Source organism: Tigriopus californicus, chromosome 1 (assembly GCF_007210705.1).
Source record: "Tigriopus californicus strain San Diego chromosome 1, Tcal_SD_v2.1, whole genome shotgun sequence".
NCBI classification, from domain to species: domain Eukaryota; kingdom Metazoa; phylum Arthropoda; class Copepoda; order Harpacticoida; family Harpacticidae; genus Tigriopus; species Tigriopus californicus.
The window spans coordinates 2,679,167-2,695,577 of NC_081440.1; the positions used below are offsets into that span (position 1 = coordinate 2,679,167).

Genomic DNA, 16,411 nt, shown 5'->3' on the forward strand with positions numbered 1-16,411 from the left:
ATACCGAGTATTCCATCTCCAGCTCACGGTTAATTTATACAATAACATGTATCAAGGAAAAAGTGAAGGGATCGGTGAGAGGCTTGCAACAAATTAAGGACCTTTAAAACATCCTACCATACGTAGACTAGGCTACATTAAACGAATGTTTTACCCACTTGAAGAAAAATGCCAGCGCAAGACGGTAGTTTACTCAATTAATGTTCTTGTGTTGATTGTGTTTAGAGAGCAAATTATTATTGGCTACGTCACTCGATAGAATGTAATCAAAATTGGCCATTTCTACACTATAAAATAGACAAATATGACTGACTGATAAAGAGTAAGTTTATTTCAATGAAGCTTGTTACTTCTCATTTACAGATCTGTCCCTTCATTTCTTATTTTAAGAACCTGTCGTGGACCAAATCCAAAAAAAAAACATTTTCGTATTTTCTTTAACGTACTAAGTTACAGAGGCTGATATGGGAAAAAGTTTCCAGAACAACTATGGCACGAAATGACCTTTGAGAAGGATGTAGTGTTCTTGATTCTACACATCAATTTAGCTCAACTTTTTAGATGAACCTTATTTCTACCGAGAAAGATGCTGATCTAAAGAAAGAAAAAGTAAAAAATATGTCTGTTATGTTATTCATGACGATTGGAATTCATTTTCTAAGTATTTAGAATAGCATTGTCTCTCTCTGACAGTCTTTTTGTTCCAAGGAGCTAACCATCTGTAAATAACACTTCAGACGAATCGAATCAACACAAGACCACTTTTTGTTTATGGAAGTTGGTTAATGAAAATCGATAGCTTACCCTATGATTCACTTAGCTACAGGACTATACGATTTCCTTGCATATTTATGTATCAACAAGAACTTTTGAGATTAAAATGCGGGCGACAAAGAAACTAGGAAAAGCCAATCCCAATCAATTATTGAATACCTATGGATCGATTATAGCTGATTTGTAGTAGACTATTAGCTTTGAATTGCTCTCCCGGAAAGTTCCTCATTGATACTTTTCTATAACAGACCACTAATACATGGTCAAAATTATGTTTACAAGATGAGTCGATGGTTTGAATCTCCATTTGAATGGCTCGTTAGTGTAGCCGAAGTAATACGAGCTCAACCAATGTGAGCTGTCAATGGTCACATTATGCATCTTGTCCATGTAACATGGAAACCATTCCATCTCAAGTCTCAAGGACCGATAGTTTCGTCCTTCCTAGCAAAGGCCGTTGTAGCAGCCTTCTTTCATGGAACCAATGCTGAATCGGCTCAAGGCAAGAGATCTGTGGACATGGCTCAACATTTCTTGCCTTTGATTGACCTTGGGTGGTCCATTTATCCTTTTCCTTGCTTCCTCATTTCCAGCCCTCGGATTCCTAGCGCAAGCCTCCTCGCGGTCTAGTGGAACAGAGGAACAAAGGGAATTGAAACATCCCTAGGGTTGCCATATCATCGCAATGCCAAAGAGCCTTTGCCCACCCCTGCCGACCGTTTTCCAAGGGTGAGACGCCCTGGAGATCGACCACATGGGCCCTTTCCAGTCTTGCTTACCACACTTTAGGACCATTTTGGGTGGCTTTGATTTGGTGAATGGGAACGCTGAGCGACTCAAGATTTGGGCACAAGGACCAGCCACGGCTCCTTCAGGTTCCTTCCTTTCGTTCTCGGCATCCTCCCTTTTTCCTTCCCCTCAGCTTCATCAACAACGTCCTTGTAAGTGTGTTGTCAGTGTGTGGGTTTACTATGAATAGCAGTTATTCTGTGTGAAGCGAGTCCTATGTGGAACCAGGAACACTTTGAGGGAAGGAAGCTGAAATACAGATGCATTGAGAGGGGAGAAGAAGGACAGATGTTGTGGTGGAAGTGAGAGGTGGTGCTCAAACTTAAAGGTTGTACAAGACAGTGATATTGTTATAAGGATATTATCTACCTACTCGATTAGAAATGACTGGGAGCTGTTTGGATTGATTGAAAGAAAGGTAAATATAAAGTTCCGTTTTATCCGTGCTTAACTTTCGTTTGAGGTGGACCATATAAGGCCATAGGATTTTCAATCTTCTTTTCTGGCAAGATTGAGGAGAGTCAATATTAGCCTTCGGAAGTTTAAAACCCCAAAGCTGAGCAGAGAACAATTTCAGAAGAACAATATTGGCCATGGAAGGGAACAGTTAAACTTTTCCAACGGTAATATGACGTTGGCAAACACTGATCTTATCGCTTTTAAACTTATAGTCGATGAAGGGAATATATCTTTCAATAGATCTTAGACATTGGCCCAAAATTGTACAACGTGATATGAAGTTTTGCATGACAACTATTTGGGAATGCTTAATTTAAAGTGTTTCCCAACACTCAATTTCCTCACCAGAGGGCGCAGAAGCTAAAGAACTCGGATATGAGTTAGGAGAGCTTCATTACTAAGCGTTTCTGATTTATTTGTTTGATCTAAAACTCGATAAGGCCTGCATTGTTTTCTTATCTTATATTTCTTGCTTCATCTTCCTTGGCCTAAAAAAGTAGTAGCCCTATGAAAAAAATGCTTAAAAAAGTGCAAAATTCCTTTGAAACTAATCAATTTGCCATTCTTTTATGACAACTAAGCCTTAAATTGAAGAGAAAAACGTGTTGACAAGACAAATGGGATACCCTAATTTCACTATTAGTTTACATTTCACCAATTTTGGTCTATTTCGTTGACCAATTTTAGGGTCTACCCCATCATTCTGTTTATTTACAATTCTACTTCCATATCCTGCCAATACTCATTAAAAGAAATCAGCGCTTTTTTATGTTAGAAACACACACACATATCCCCAATCTTAACTTGAACAAAATCTTATACCAAGCAAAGAGTTGAAATAACTCTGCATTATTTGCTGAAATAGGAAGTTTCTTATAAACAAACTTCAAATAAGTCCAGGCAACTTTCCTTTGATATGAGACTGCACGTGCCTCATGTTCCTTGGCATTCATCAGCCTATAAAGCTCCACCCACTCAGTTCCAAGTTTGAAATAGACATTGGACCCAAAAAAGATTCTGCATTCATTTAAAACAAACAATTGTTTTCTGTGTTGAACTAGTATTTGAACCATTATATTTGCTTTTAGTTCATATGGGGACGTTTAGGCAAGCTCTGGCAGGTTCCTTTGTTTGCTGGTACCAGTAGCAGCGATGCAAGTTTGGAGCTTCAAACATGTTTTTGAGAAGTTGACCCTTCTTTCACATTACTATATGAGGAACGGTCAGCTTCGTTAAAACCAGTTCGAAACGCCAATTTTGCATCACTGGCATTGGCAGGCAAGTTTGTTTGCTGGTACCAGCGCTCGCCTAAATGTCCGAATACCTTGAATGGTTTGTTTTCATGCACCCCAATTCGAAACGTCCGTCCTTGTGTGCACGTTGTTTTGAAATATATTACTTCCAGCAAGTCCTCAAGGGTATTGTCGATCTCTGTCTAAAACCCATTTATCACCGTGAGGGTACCTATATTGTTCCTATCATGGCTATTTTTCAGAATGATAGATTCTGTTGAATTTAAAATAAGATGTACTCTCATTGTGATTTGGTTGACACGCATGTTTCAAAAGTTTCAATCAATCAAAAGACGATTCGAAACAAACTTGATATGTGTATTCTCTTTGGACAATAAAGTGTCTCTAAATTATCGTAAGATAAAATTAATGATTATATTTAGAGTCCTGGGATAGAATGTAATAAAAATCTACTCGATTTAATGAAGGTTAGTGGTGCGTTGAATCAAATTTACTTATGTACGAGAGTTAAAACCACTCTATAGTAGGATAAACACCTTTAAGATCAGTTTTGTCATTCCTCACGTCCATCAAGTAATTTGCGAAGATCTGCTTTTGGTAAAAACATGGAAATCCCATCAATACTGATGTTGACAATGGTCAGCAACACATTTATCCGTCCTACATTAACCTCGATCACTAAAATGCAGGTAGAAAACTTGGGGCTCAAACTCGTGGAGAGTTTTGATTGACGTTTACAGGGTACCTTCTCCAATGAAACTCCTCTAAAGGATGGATGGATGGATGAAGGAAGTATAGCCGTTCGATTATTTATGCGTTCCATTCAGGTTCACATTTCCCCAAGGAAATAAGGCAACCATTGACGTGATGTAAATATTATGATACGAAATGCAGGAAGCATAACCAGATCTCGTGGTTCCTTCGTGTCATTAGGATGACTGTTTTCTGTTAGGGAGTCATATTCTACATAAAAAAAATCATAAGGAAGCAGTCAGTGTTTTCGGGGTGTCTTGCTATTTAATGTTTATATGCATTTACTTCGTTCGGCCTGAAGGTTTTTTTTATATTCTCAATCAAAGAATAGTCCAACTGGTAAGGAGGCTATGTAATCCGCGATTGCGTCATCTAATTCTTTTGGGTTGGTGGCCTCTTTACGTCTACCATTGCGTAAACCGACGCCTCGGCTCAGAATCAGTACTTGGAGACACTATCAAGACTCGGGGTTTTGGTTTAGGGCGGGAAGGCCCGTCTTCTTTTGGAGATCCCTGATGCTCCTCTTGTCCCCTCTTCTTTTCCCCTCCATGAGCCTCATTGCATCGGTGAGGACCACTTGGATCTCCTCCATGGCAGGGTTTGGACGATGTGGTGGAATTAGCCTCATTTGGTCGAATACTGGCAATCCGTAACGGATCTTTCCATAAATGATGATTTGAACAATGGGACCTAGTTGGTCTCTCTTGATTCATGTCAGCAAGCGCTTTAGGAGGCTAAACCGTTTGCACAGGTCTGAATGGAGGGTGGCCAAACATTTATTCCACTTGAGGTCGTGTTGCAGCTTGGGCTTGCACTCAGAGCCAAACCGCCCACCATGATAATCATTTGCCAAAGATCGCCCTTGCGGTAAATTTGGTTTTCTTCGCATTTACGACCAGCATATTGCTAGAGAAGAATTGAAAAAGTTCTTCCACAGTATCGCTCTCCGTAATTGAGCATGTGTGGTCTGCCCAACAACTCATGTCGGTGTTTGGCCATAGTTGCATGTCTGAAACGTACAACAGGAACAACGTCGGGGAGATAATGGAGCCTTGCGGGCATCCCAACAGAGCAGGAGCCAATGTATAGGTTGATGATCCCATCCGTACGCACGCATGAATGCACTATATTCGGCAATGTGGGTCAAAAATAATGCTTCAGGAGCTAAGTTCTTGTTACTTGTTCGAACAAATTTAGACTTTTTTTAAGCTTCAAACTATTTTGGCTATTTCTGGGGCTTTGTCGCGATTTTTAACCATAAGATTACCTAAAACCTAGAATCTACTTATAGTAAATTTGTTATGATTTAATCATGTTTAGAACGAACTGTATTCTAATTGATATCTTTTGGCACGTTTTTCTACCCAAAAGAAACTGGAAGACAAAAAATTGAAGCAAGAACTGGTATTCTCAATTCTAGATTTTTTGAAATTTTGCGAATTCCTTCACTTTGATCATTTCCTCCCAAGAGTGCATAGGTTGCCTGGTGTTAATAAGGAAATGAAGGCATATTTTACTTATTTCTGCGAGCTTTACCCTAAGTTATCACAACACGATTGTCTTAGATTCTCACATTTCAATGACACTGATTTTACAAACCATTTACAACAATTTGTCCTCTATTCTGATTTCAGGATGCTTTAAAATCGACGAAATAAGTTCGTGAAAAACGATAAGCAAGCATTTTTGGTCTCATAAGGCCACCAAAATCCCTTAATAATCAATGAAAAAATAGCAAATTCGATTTCGATTTCGATTTCTTGTTAAATCAGAGTTTCTCACACAGGAGAAGTCTTGACTGAAATCAATATTTTACCAACGGAGTCCAACACCCTTCAGATATCTTTTTTGCTCCAATATCGGCCAAACTGGGGCTTTTAATTAAATGCCCATGAGCGTGGGCAATAAATAGCCTTCTTCTCAATTGAAAAGGAACTGAACATGAATTAGTCACAACTTTTAGTTTGGTTATACCATGGACGACGTTTCACTGGACATATTTGACGCCGCCAAATAAACTCTAATAGTATAACGGAAATTTTAGAAACCATTGAAATTTACATCCCGACCAGAAATTGAAAAAATAGTGCCAATTATTATGACTGAAGCCAAATCGAAAGATCCAGCATTTTATATTGGGAGTAGAAAGCATAACGTAATGGACATGTGTCGTCGCTAAGTCAGATACTACGTCAGACTAAAGTTTTGACTCGACCAGGAACAATTTAACTAAGTGTATGATTGAAGAAGCTTGAATAAAAATCGAAAAAAGATTATTTCGAACAGACAATGAATAATGATAATGTATACGATAATCATGGCCAAATTGGGATTTCATTGTTCCGGCATGGATAAACTTTACAAACATTTCAAAGCATATATCTAACGCATTTCTTTAAAAGAATGAAGCAATTACGTTGTCAAGGCCTTTCTTTTTTCCCTCTTAAATTTATGTGCGTGTTTCTGAATGTTTTCAGATGACTTCAATGTTTTAAGTAGGAGATTGCATGAATGTTCTTATAGATATCAATAAATAAAGTGTTTGATTATTTAACCCAAGGCTTATGTTTTGAGCAAAGTTTTTGAACCGATGGTCCCATAATGCCAAAATGCCACCACAAAGAATTTGACGCATTTGGGATGCATTTTCAAGCTACGGAACTCCGCATCTTTTATGATTTTGGAGTCAAAATCGTAAATTGAAGTTGATCCTGCGTTCCATTAACGACAACGTGCGTGTAGAAATGTTCAAGAGGTTTTTTTTTCTTTTGAAAAAGTGCATTATAAATGGACATTACGCGTGGAATACTTTTACGAAACGGAACATGTCATGACCGAAAGGAAATTCTTGGATGACTAGAACTCCATAAATAATTGGAAAAGCATGCTTCGAACCATTCTTTGGCTGGAATATCGTCCTCAAATGCGTGTTTGGTGCTTCAGACATTACGCCTGACAGTTTGATAAACGATCCTGATTTGGCAACATTCCATTTGCTGACAAAAAGTGTAACCTTTTCCTTTCCATTTTGGGTTCCAACGGGTAAGTTGAATGGACCAGTAACGAAAACCCACCACGTTTTTTTCCACATTCTCGCTGAATAGGGATAAATCTTATTTTGGGATGTTCGCTCAGCAATCAATTCAAAGCTACACCAGTTCCCAAGCCAATTGGCATTGCCAACCGTTTCGTAATGATTTACGTTTCCTTCAAAGTACCTGTTGTCCCTGATTTCATGACGTAAGAAACGGAGATGAAAGCATTTCCATGGTTTCCGTTTCCATTGTTCGCTCGTTAGTGAAATAGTAATTTCCTACTCTGAGGTGGAGCCCTCATGTCCCATGTGTTGGTCCATTATAAAGTGTTGGAAAAGACCCAAGAGAAAGGCCTGGTTCCTTTCAGGACCAACGTTCTGGAATTCCATGGTCCTTCTTGGATCCCGCTCAGAACATCAGACCCATAGGACCAGTTTGCCTCGGCAGGTTACCCAACTAAGCTATGCAAATACCATAATACAATGAGATCTGAATGGAGAATTCAATCCGATCATCAAATTTTCTTTCTGAAGTTCTATCCATATCTGACCATGGTCACCTGGTCACTTCTCGGACATGATGTTATTTTACAGAGACATTTACATTCCAGCTTTGATAGTTCTTCTAAGGCCAGACCTATTTGAAAAGTTGGGAGTTAATCGTAAAAAATCGTAACCTCAGTGTTTACCTCGATCCAGATTGGCAACACTGACCCTTCCAAAGGTACCATGAGTTCCATGAGATCTTGCCATGAAAAGGAGAACAAATGCGAGCGCTATCCAAGTTCCATCTCGAAGAAGAAGGCGAGAGCGGATAGTAGAGGGAACTAGGATCTAAGTAAACCGAGGAGAGAAACAAGATCTGCAATTCTGCAGGTTCCTTAAATAATAGTGATTAGTAGTATTTGCTTTTAAATAATGTTTCTGAAGTCGATAGATTTCTACAACGGCCTTGCTAGGTTGTTGTATTCGCAAACTTGATTAACAACAAATGAATGAATTTGAGCTTTCATCTTCAAGAAGAGACTATAAGCTAAAAGTTGCAATCAATTTGAGAAACTCTCATGATCTAAGGAAAATGATTCTCAAAATTATATCATCTTAATCGGTTAATTTAAGCAAGAGAAACAAAAAAAAACATAGTCGCAGTTTCAGACACCAGTGTTAATTGTCAGACAAATCCGTTCGAATATTTCGGCAAAAGCTCGTATTATATGATTGCTCTATCTCTAATCTGTCTGGCATAGGATTGATACCCAATACGTGTCGGGCGGCTGGCTTTTCCTCACCTGGCACCTACCGAAGAGCACGAACGGGGCCATGAGAAAGCTCATGGGATCCTTCAAGACCACCGCACTTACCTCAGACACCATCTAAAGGCCAGCAAGGACGGAAGAAGTGTCCTCTTGAGCCCGGCCTCAAACAAAGACTTACGTCACTCTTTCTGCAATAGGCAACCAAGGGTTGAGGGAGAGAAAGGTTGCCAGGACCTCCCCTCTGTCCTGGACTCCCCGTGGCTAGAAGCAACCAGCCAAGGCCTCTAGCATCGCACCAGTAGATCAATAGAGGCTCCCTCATTCTCCTTCCCGCTCCTGTGTTCCTGAGCAACGTTCCTGTTCCCACCCTGGAACTCATGGATGGTTTGGCTGGCTCCTCATGGCACTTGGCTATTAGAGAGGGTCTCAAGGCTTCGTAAGCGAGGCGATTCTGAGTCGGGAGGAACTTGGTCCGCAGTGATCCGCGAGATCTTTTAGTCTTGAATCGACAACGAGAACAATGAGGTCCACACTTTTTTCGTCTTCATGCTCGGCCGCCGTTGTTTTGTGCTCATGTTTGGTGATCCTTCAGCAAGGAGGAAATGGAGTTCACGCTTGGGGAGGACTCTTCAACAGATACAACCCATCTATGCTCAGTAATCTCGGCTATGGAAGCAGCTACGGCAGCAAGTTGTACGGTGTCCAAGACAAAGGCAGGGTGAGAATTGTGTAATTATTCAATCCGTTATTTTTTTTCATGAAATGCTAATGCCACGGGCTTATCTTTACAGGATATTCCCAGCTTAGTGGAAGAGGTCCTGGAAGACGAAGCTGATGAAGAGGATGACCCTTGCGTTGGAAAGAAATGCACAGCCAACGAACATTGTTGCGACGGAGATGTTTGTGTGGACACGGAGGATAATCCCAACTCAGGCAGTAAGTAATTTTAATGAGGTGACTTTCCTGGGAATTTTGCGTCAGGCATCTTTGTTCATGGAGCGGTAAAAGTAGCGCTCATAAATGTTTAAAAAGGGAAAGCAAATTCTGTTTTGGATAACAGCGATAATTCCGCTCAAAGCGACAACTTAATTAGGACGATGAGCAATTAGTAAAAAATGAAGTAATTGCTCTAGTTCTGGCTCGATTTTTTTGCGATACAAACATTTGTTGGAGTTTTTTGCGTATGACAATGAACTCTGAAATCAAACCCCTTTGTGGGTTTTTTTTTAAGTAAAGCTATCAGGTTTAAATTTCAAATGTGCCTTGAAGCTCATCATCGTTTATCATAACGTTTTATGGCTGATCAGATTTCTAAGACAACCACGTGCATTGCCTAGTTTCCCCAGTATTGTTTCAAAGAGCCATTTTGAGTTTGGAACTTTTGCTTCCATGGCCACGAAAGTTCAAAGAAGACGGCCTTCGACAAAACTTGTGGTCTGTCTTAAAACCCAGTCGCAATTTGTAGGTTTGGAGCCTGAAGCAAAACCTGAAAGGAACTAAAAAGGTGTAATTACTGAAATGCGATAGCTAAAACGAAGAATCTTATTGAAGCCCTCTAACCCAATAATGAGAAAGGCGAAACACGTCAAAGGACTCTCTTAATATGAGAAGTAGTGTTCCGTACATGATCCCCTAATAAAAAGCGATGTTGAATTAGAACCTTTTGGATTGCCTTGAAAGAAGTAGAGGCTCCATTAATCAACCCCTCTATTGAAGAAGCTATGTGCCATTGACAACCGTATAAATGTGAATTGGAACCATCAAACGAATGTTCAATGCAAAGTAAGAAGATGAAAAGTCCAAAATCCCATGGCCTCGAGAAGAAATGGTCCATCTAGTTGGACAACAAAAAAGTGTTAAAACATGTTTAGTCTTTTTGGGAAGAGGGCTCAAAAGAAGGCCGATTTAGAACGAGGAGAGGATTAGCGTCCCACAAAGTACTTAGATTAGGATTAGGGAATTAATAACAGCCATTGAAAAGTCCAGTCAGCTATAGATTATTGGAACATAGTATGTGTTCCCTTTCTGGGATGATCTTTTGGAAGCTTCGAAGCCGATCATTTTGGCATTTACGGATCCGGTGGGCGTTCAGCCTTTTCAAGTGTAATGTGAAGCTCACATTAATGTCTTTACTGAGAATCTCCATTTAGCAAAGGCTTTACCACGTAGTCCTTGAGCACATACAGAAAATAATTGAAAAATGGATTTTGAACCAAAATTGGCAAGACCGACCATTCTCAATTTGGTTTCGTTACAAAGTGAGCTTAACGAGTTATCGGAAAAATCCTAGAACCCAGAATGGAACTGAATTAACACTATGTTCGAGTCATTTGTCAATATTTGTAAAACTAACGATGATCCAATGAGAAAATCTCGCAATAAAGATTATTCATATTATCTAGTATTTATAAACAAACCTTTCTGATCTTATTTAGCAAACAATTGCAGACAATGGAGAATCTGATTGGGTCTCACTTCCATTCTGATGCAGTGTCATTGCTGAAAGTAGGCCTACGCTAATATTTTGTCTCAACATTAACAATTTGGATTCAATTTTTCAAAAAGGTCCTTGAAAGAAGCAAAGCATAGCATGGGAAACAACCATGAAAAATTGGGCTTTTTGGTCAAATACAAATAATCTCATTGTTTGGTGCGCATTAACATGAATCACAAAATAATATTTTCGATACAAGCAGGTGCCATAGACGCCCCTACAAATGGACAATTACACATTGATATTTTCCCCACAACCAACCAAACATGTTTTCTAGTAAGATTATTGGGCTGTTTGCTCTACTTGAGTTCAAAGTTGAGTACTCTCGATTCGAAACCCCCCTAGAGGATGAAAATTAACATTGCCCATCAAAACCGTGCTTTCCTTATATCCTTGAAGACTTGAATGGAAATAGCATCTGTCTTGCTAGATTCAGTTGACGATTCATTTTATTAAGCTTTGTGTTGTGTAGTAAGTTTATTCGAACAAAGAAACGCACCAGATTGTCATCATTACCAAAGAGCTAGAAATGTCAAACCGTCCAATTCATTGCTTGAGGATATTTGCGATTCCCGCCACCACAAGACTGCTCCAGTACATAATAGTCATTGAGTCTAACACCAATGGCTCTTTCTGTTGTCCAACCACAAAATGAAGGCTTAAGTGCACTTCCCTTTCTAACAAACCGTGGCGTCCTTGGCGTTCTTTCTTGTTCGTAACTCTCCCTACGACCAAATAGAATGGTAGAGTGCTCCAACTTTGGATGGCAATGAATGACTCTGATTGCCATGCAAACGAGCTAGCTTTGATTCTGAAAATGAATCATTGGCTTTCTTTTTTCAGATTTTGGTACCTGCTTGCCCATTTTTGGAAAGAAACAAGGTGAGCCATGCTACGACGATAAGGAATGCGAGACCGGATTCATGTGCTCCACTGGGAGACACGGCGAACGAACTTGCGAATCCCCTGTGCCTGGAACACGTGGATTAGGTGAGTGCAACTGACTTCAATTGAAGACATCTCTCTTGTCCCTCTTGGCATGGTCATTTCCCAAAAGATGGAAACTTTATTTTCTTCCACCAAAACGATGGGAGATGGAATGCTTGAAATGGCATTGGAAAAGGTTTTCTGGTGTTTTTGGTAAATCAGAGTTAGAAAAGTTACCCTGACAGCTCCCATTGGTTTCGGGCCTTCCCTGAGTGACAGAGACCCTCTGGAAATGGTGGTTACCGATTAGGAGCCCGTTGATCTTTTATCTTTCGATATTCCAGGCGAGGATTGTGGAACCAGCAGTGATTGCAATATCAGAAAGGGACTTTGCTGCAAGCTTCAGCGAAGAGCCAAGAGCCAGCCCAAAAAGGTAACCGAACCCTGTCTTCCGTAGGATAATCTATGTACTAGTAATGAAGTTTATTTTCAGATCTGCACCTACTTCACCGACCCGAATGTCTGCATTGGCCCGGTCGCTACATCACAGGTTCGATCCACAATGGAACACACAGCCGGTGAAAAGCGAATTAGTGGCCACCCTGACTTCCACCATTTGAAGTAAACGGGACATCTCAAATAAGATGGACGTCAAGTGCCGCAGAGGCTCCGATCCATCTCGCTTAACTCACTCTCTAGAACGTTTGTCTTAGACATCATCCCACGTGACAGTCATTATTATTGCCATTATCACTTTTACCAATACTAACACTACCACTACTCTTTATGGTACTATTCCTACAATTAATAACAGTACAATGCACTATTGGTTGTCTCATAAAAACCAGTTTCTGTTGTAAGAGTTATTTTTACAAGATCTTTGAAATGTGACAGGCTCTGCAGTTGATCGGTTTCTTCGGACCTCACCGAGAACAAGATGTGTCCTGTAGCCCCCTAAAACACCATCTTTCAAGTACAAAAATTCCAATGATAACAGCAAATTGAACATCTTAACACCTAACTGATGATTATTGGATGCCAAGTGATTTTTCCCCAAGCAACCGAAATATTGTGGGATTTTTCACACCTTTTCGCCTCTTTGGTGGACATGTCTCCTTAACATATCAAAAAATAGATTGCAACCTTAAACCACCTACAGTTTTGGTCAAGAAATTAACTCACTGATTAACAGTAAACGACACTTCCAAGCTTGAAATTTAAGGGACCCCAGTTGCATGTCCATCATTGAGAAAGAGGTCCGTGTCCTTATCCATAGCTTTAGCGTGGCATCATTGTTGATCTCCCAGAAGATCAACAGGAACTAGCAAAGAGGCTTCTCGAAAATGTATAGTCTCCCCCATCAAGTTACTATATGCATCGCATAATGACGCTTCAAGTACTCTACTCTCACTATCGGACCTATCATTGTTAAAGTATCCAATCCTCCTCCCCCCTCGAATCCATGTTGCTTGTTCAAACCTGAGAACAAAAGATCCAAATTGTTAGAAGATGACGCATTTCCAATTAGTCACTTCATGCTTTTATCCATGTTCTCAAAGAGGAAATACAATTGGCATATTGGTTTACAAAGCCTCGTTTACCACTACTTACTTTAATTACACTCTGGCATTTGACAACCTTGTCTTTGGTCGCATACAAAGCTCAGCACCATGGGGGATTAAAATCGTCTTTATGTAAGGAGTTCTATTAGACCGGGCATACGTGTAACATGACGTGTAAACAAATGCCGCAAGAAATATTGGAATTGTTCACATTGATATTACTTTTTGATCACTTGGACACAAATGTCTTCCCAAGAGAGGCGTAAAGTACTCTCAAAAATAGTTCTTCATTGTAAGATACCATTTATGGTAACATGTCACACTCTATTTGACAACTCCAGATGAAATGGTTACATTTTTCGTACCAAACTGATTTTAGGGAAATAGTTTTGGCTTTAGATTGACAAGGCTACGGACTCAAAAATAACCGGAAATTTCGTTTTCTTTTAACAAAGCTCTCGAGTCATTGAACCTTGCATAAAATGCAAACGCAAAAGTTCTCGAAATTTCTCTCTGGAATTGGTTCCACATGGTTGAAAGAATATGGGAGGATCAACGGGTGAATATCATTGGTTTACGGATGTGTGTACCAAAAGGGCGTTACAGCACGTTCCCAAGTGTTGTTTAAACATAATTTTAGGAAGACTGTGTCCACATCATTTTATGACGTACGCTTTCACCAACCAAGAAAGCAAACAATTTGATAGTAGAAATGAATACAGTTCCATTTTGGGGCTGACATGTTATTGGTTGTGACGTAAAGAAAAACACGAAAAATTGGCTAACCTTCAGCAGTGTTTGGTTATAATCAACGATGCGTTGAAACTTTTCAAAGCCAAGAGCAGGGGCTTTGAGCAATTGATCCCATTTACATCCGGCTTCCCTGTAGAACCGGATTAACCCCAGGTTTCAATGTCTGAACTGATCCATTTCTAATTCTTTCAAACACGCAATTGGGGAATTTGAGTTGTTTTCGATTCGATAAATTTGTGGTAGCAGTTTCCAATGAACGTTTTTTTAAGATAATAACATGGACGGTTCGCAAGATGTAAAAGCCTTTGTGGTCCAAGAAAACGAAAGGGAATCGTTCGTGAGGTTGCTGTTCAAGGACCTTCAAGCCTAGTGACGGACCAATGGTGTTTTCGTGGAATTTTAGATCGCGATATATGTGTACAATGTCTCCCTTCACCTCCAGAAACAAAGAGCAAAATTTTGAATGGTCTGAGAACAAAGATCTTTCAAAACAAAGGGTTTCTATCGAAATTGGAAGGTTGGCCATCAAAAATTGATTGCCTTCAACCCCAAAAAGACACACAAAAAGTTTATCTCCACTGTAATCAAAGTCAAAACAAAAAGCTACCAAATATATGAATTGTCGAATGTGTAAAATCATGAGCTCTTGGTAAAGAAATAAGAAAGCTCCAAGCTTTTTTCAGTTCCAACAAGCAAGCTTGCATACCCAATCTAGGTAATCCCAACATCTCTGGATGTTGATCTGAACTGAGACCTTTTCCTTCTGTTTCCGTTGAGTGCATAAGAATTACGCTTTGAGCCCCAACATCAGCGCATAAACTCTTGGTTCTTGTACCCTTCAAATAAATGGTTTTTGGCCCAAACGCTTTCCTGAGGCTAGCCTGTGGCAATGCTGTCTTTGATGGGTCAAGGTATATTTTATATCACCTAAAAATGCACCCTAAAAACGCACCCAAAATTTAGCCCAGATGCTTCACCGAAAGAACCGCTCGGACCACTCGCTCAAACCCGTTTTATAAAGCGTACCAGAAGAGAACTGCATGGGAAAAGATGACATCTGGGGTCTATTCAGCGTTTGGAATTCCTGTCAACAAGTCTCATTTTCACCAAAGATGTCAGGACTACCTCGATTGTGGATAATGTGCTTTAGAAACAGGCTTCAAACACATCTAGTTACGTGCTTTTAAAATCAACTTTCGAATTTGACAAACCAGTTGGATGATGACTTGTTTGATTTGCTCTGGTCGAAAAAGAGCAATGCAAGAGAAGTGGGTCTGCACGAAACCTGCTGCTTAACTACCCAAAATGTGTTCAAGACAAGGTGTCTTCTGACTTTTCAAGAATTATGCTTATCTCTTAAGAGCTCTAGTAAACCCCTTTAGGGCAATTGACACCATCAGAGTAATTGGCACAAGGCTTGGTAAAGTAGTTCCTGTTGCTAGTTCGACGAAAATATTGTTTCATCAGACGACCCTATGCCAGGGAATTGCAAGTACTAACTAGTCTAATTTCAATAAACACGCAGTTCCAGACTGAAATCAGAGTATGAAAATATAGCCAGTCAATTTCTCTTCTGTAAGAAATATCAAAGCTCTTGGCAATTATAGAACAAATTCTGGAACATGCAAATGCAAATCATTATAAATCTACGTACAAGTCTGTAGGGAGTCATTATGAGAGGAACTGAAACAGAGCGTGAATTTCTACGATTTTAAGTTCGTTGCTTTGCCTCCACAATTGTTGGATCCGTTGGAAAGCAAAGCAAACTTCACTTGAAAGCTACATTTTTAAACTCTGGATAAGATTAGTTAGACAAGTTTTTTTCAGACAGTTGAACTCGAACTTTTACTCACTTCTTTTTAAGAGTCAGCCAACCTGTCAAACGCCTGCAAAACACTTGAGAACCTGGTTTCCTGATTTCAAACAGTAGACCCACATACTGTTTCTTGAATTTTTTATTGGGCCTGGCATTCCCGTGGCTACTAGTTATTCTTCATCTTCTTACAATAAAGAAAAAGTTTGGTTATGAGCAGGTCTATTGAAGGTGAGAGTCATATGCGAGTAATTAATGACAAAACCTCACTCCCTAGAACAGAGTTAGTTGGGTTTTGACTAAAACTTCAACCCCATTATTGCCGCCAGAGTTTATGGTTTACTTATGGACGTTCTGGAACAACACCATTGTACTAGGTTTTTGTTGTCAATGGGTCATTTCCGTAAAAAATGATGTTAGACAGCACCTTGAAAGGGGTCTCCTTCTCTGTTGTGAGGATTCGAGCTTGCTCGAGTATTTATTGCTCCCTAGAGCTCACTATGACACCCTGAATTTCTCATGTAAGCACACTTTTTCAGTGAGA

The 16,411-nt window shown here is 39.8% G+C and overlaps 1 protein-coding gene across 1 annotated transcript; it reads left to right on the forward strand.

Annotated features, from left to right (window-relative positions):
* Positions 1-1,799: 1,799 nt before the first annotated feature.
* Positions 1,800-13,329, forward strand: LOC131880768 (ITG-like peptide). Its single transcript, XM_059227469.1, has 6 exons — positions 1,800-1,981; positions 8,310-9,036; positions 9,110-9,254; positions 11,656-11,802; positions 12,084-12,172; positions 12,233-13,329. The coding sequence occupies exons 2-6, from the start codon at positions 8,839-8,841 to the stop codon at positions 12,362-12,364; spliced, it is 711 nt and encodes a 236-aa protein (XP_059083452.1). The 5' UTR covers positions 1,800-1,981; positions 8,310-8,838; the 3' UTR covers positions 12,365-13,329.
* The last annotated feature ends 3,082 nt before the right edge of the window (positions 13,330-16,411 follow it).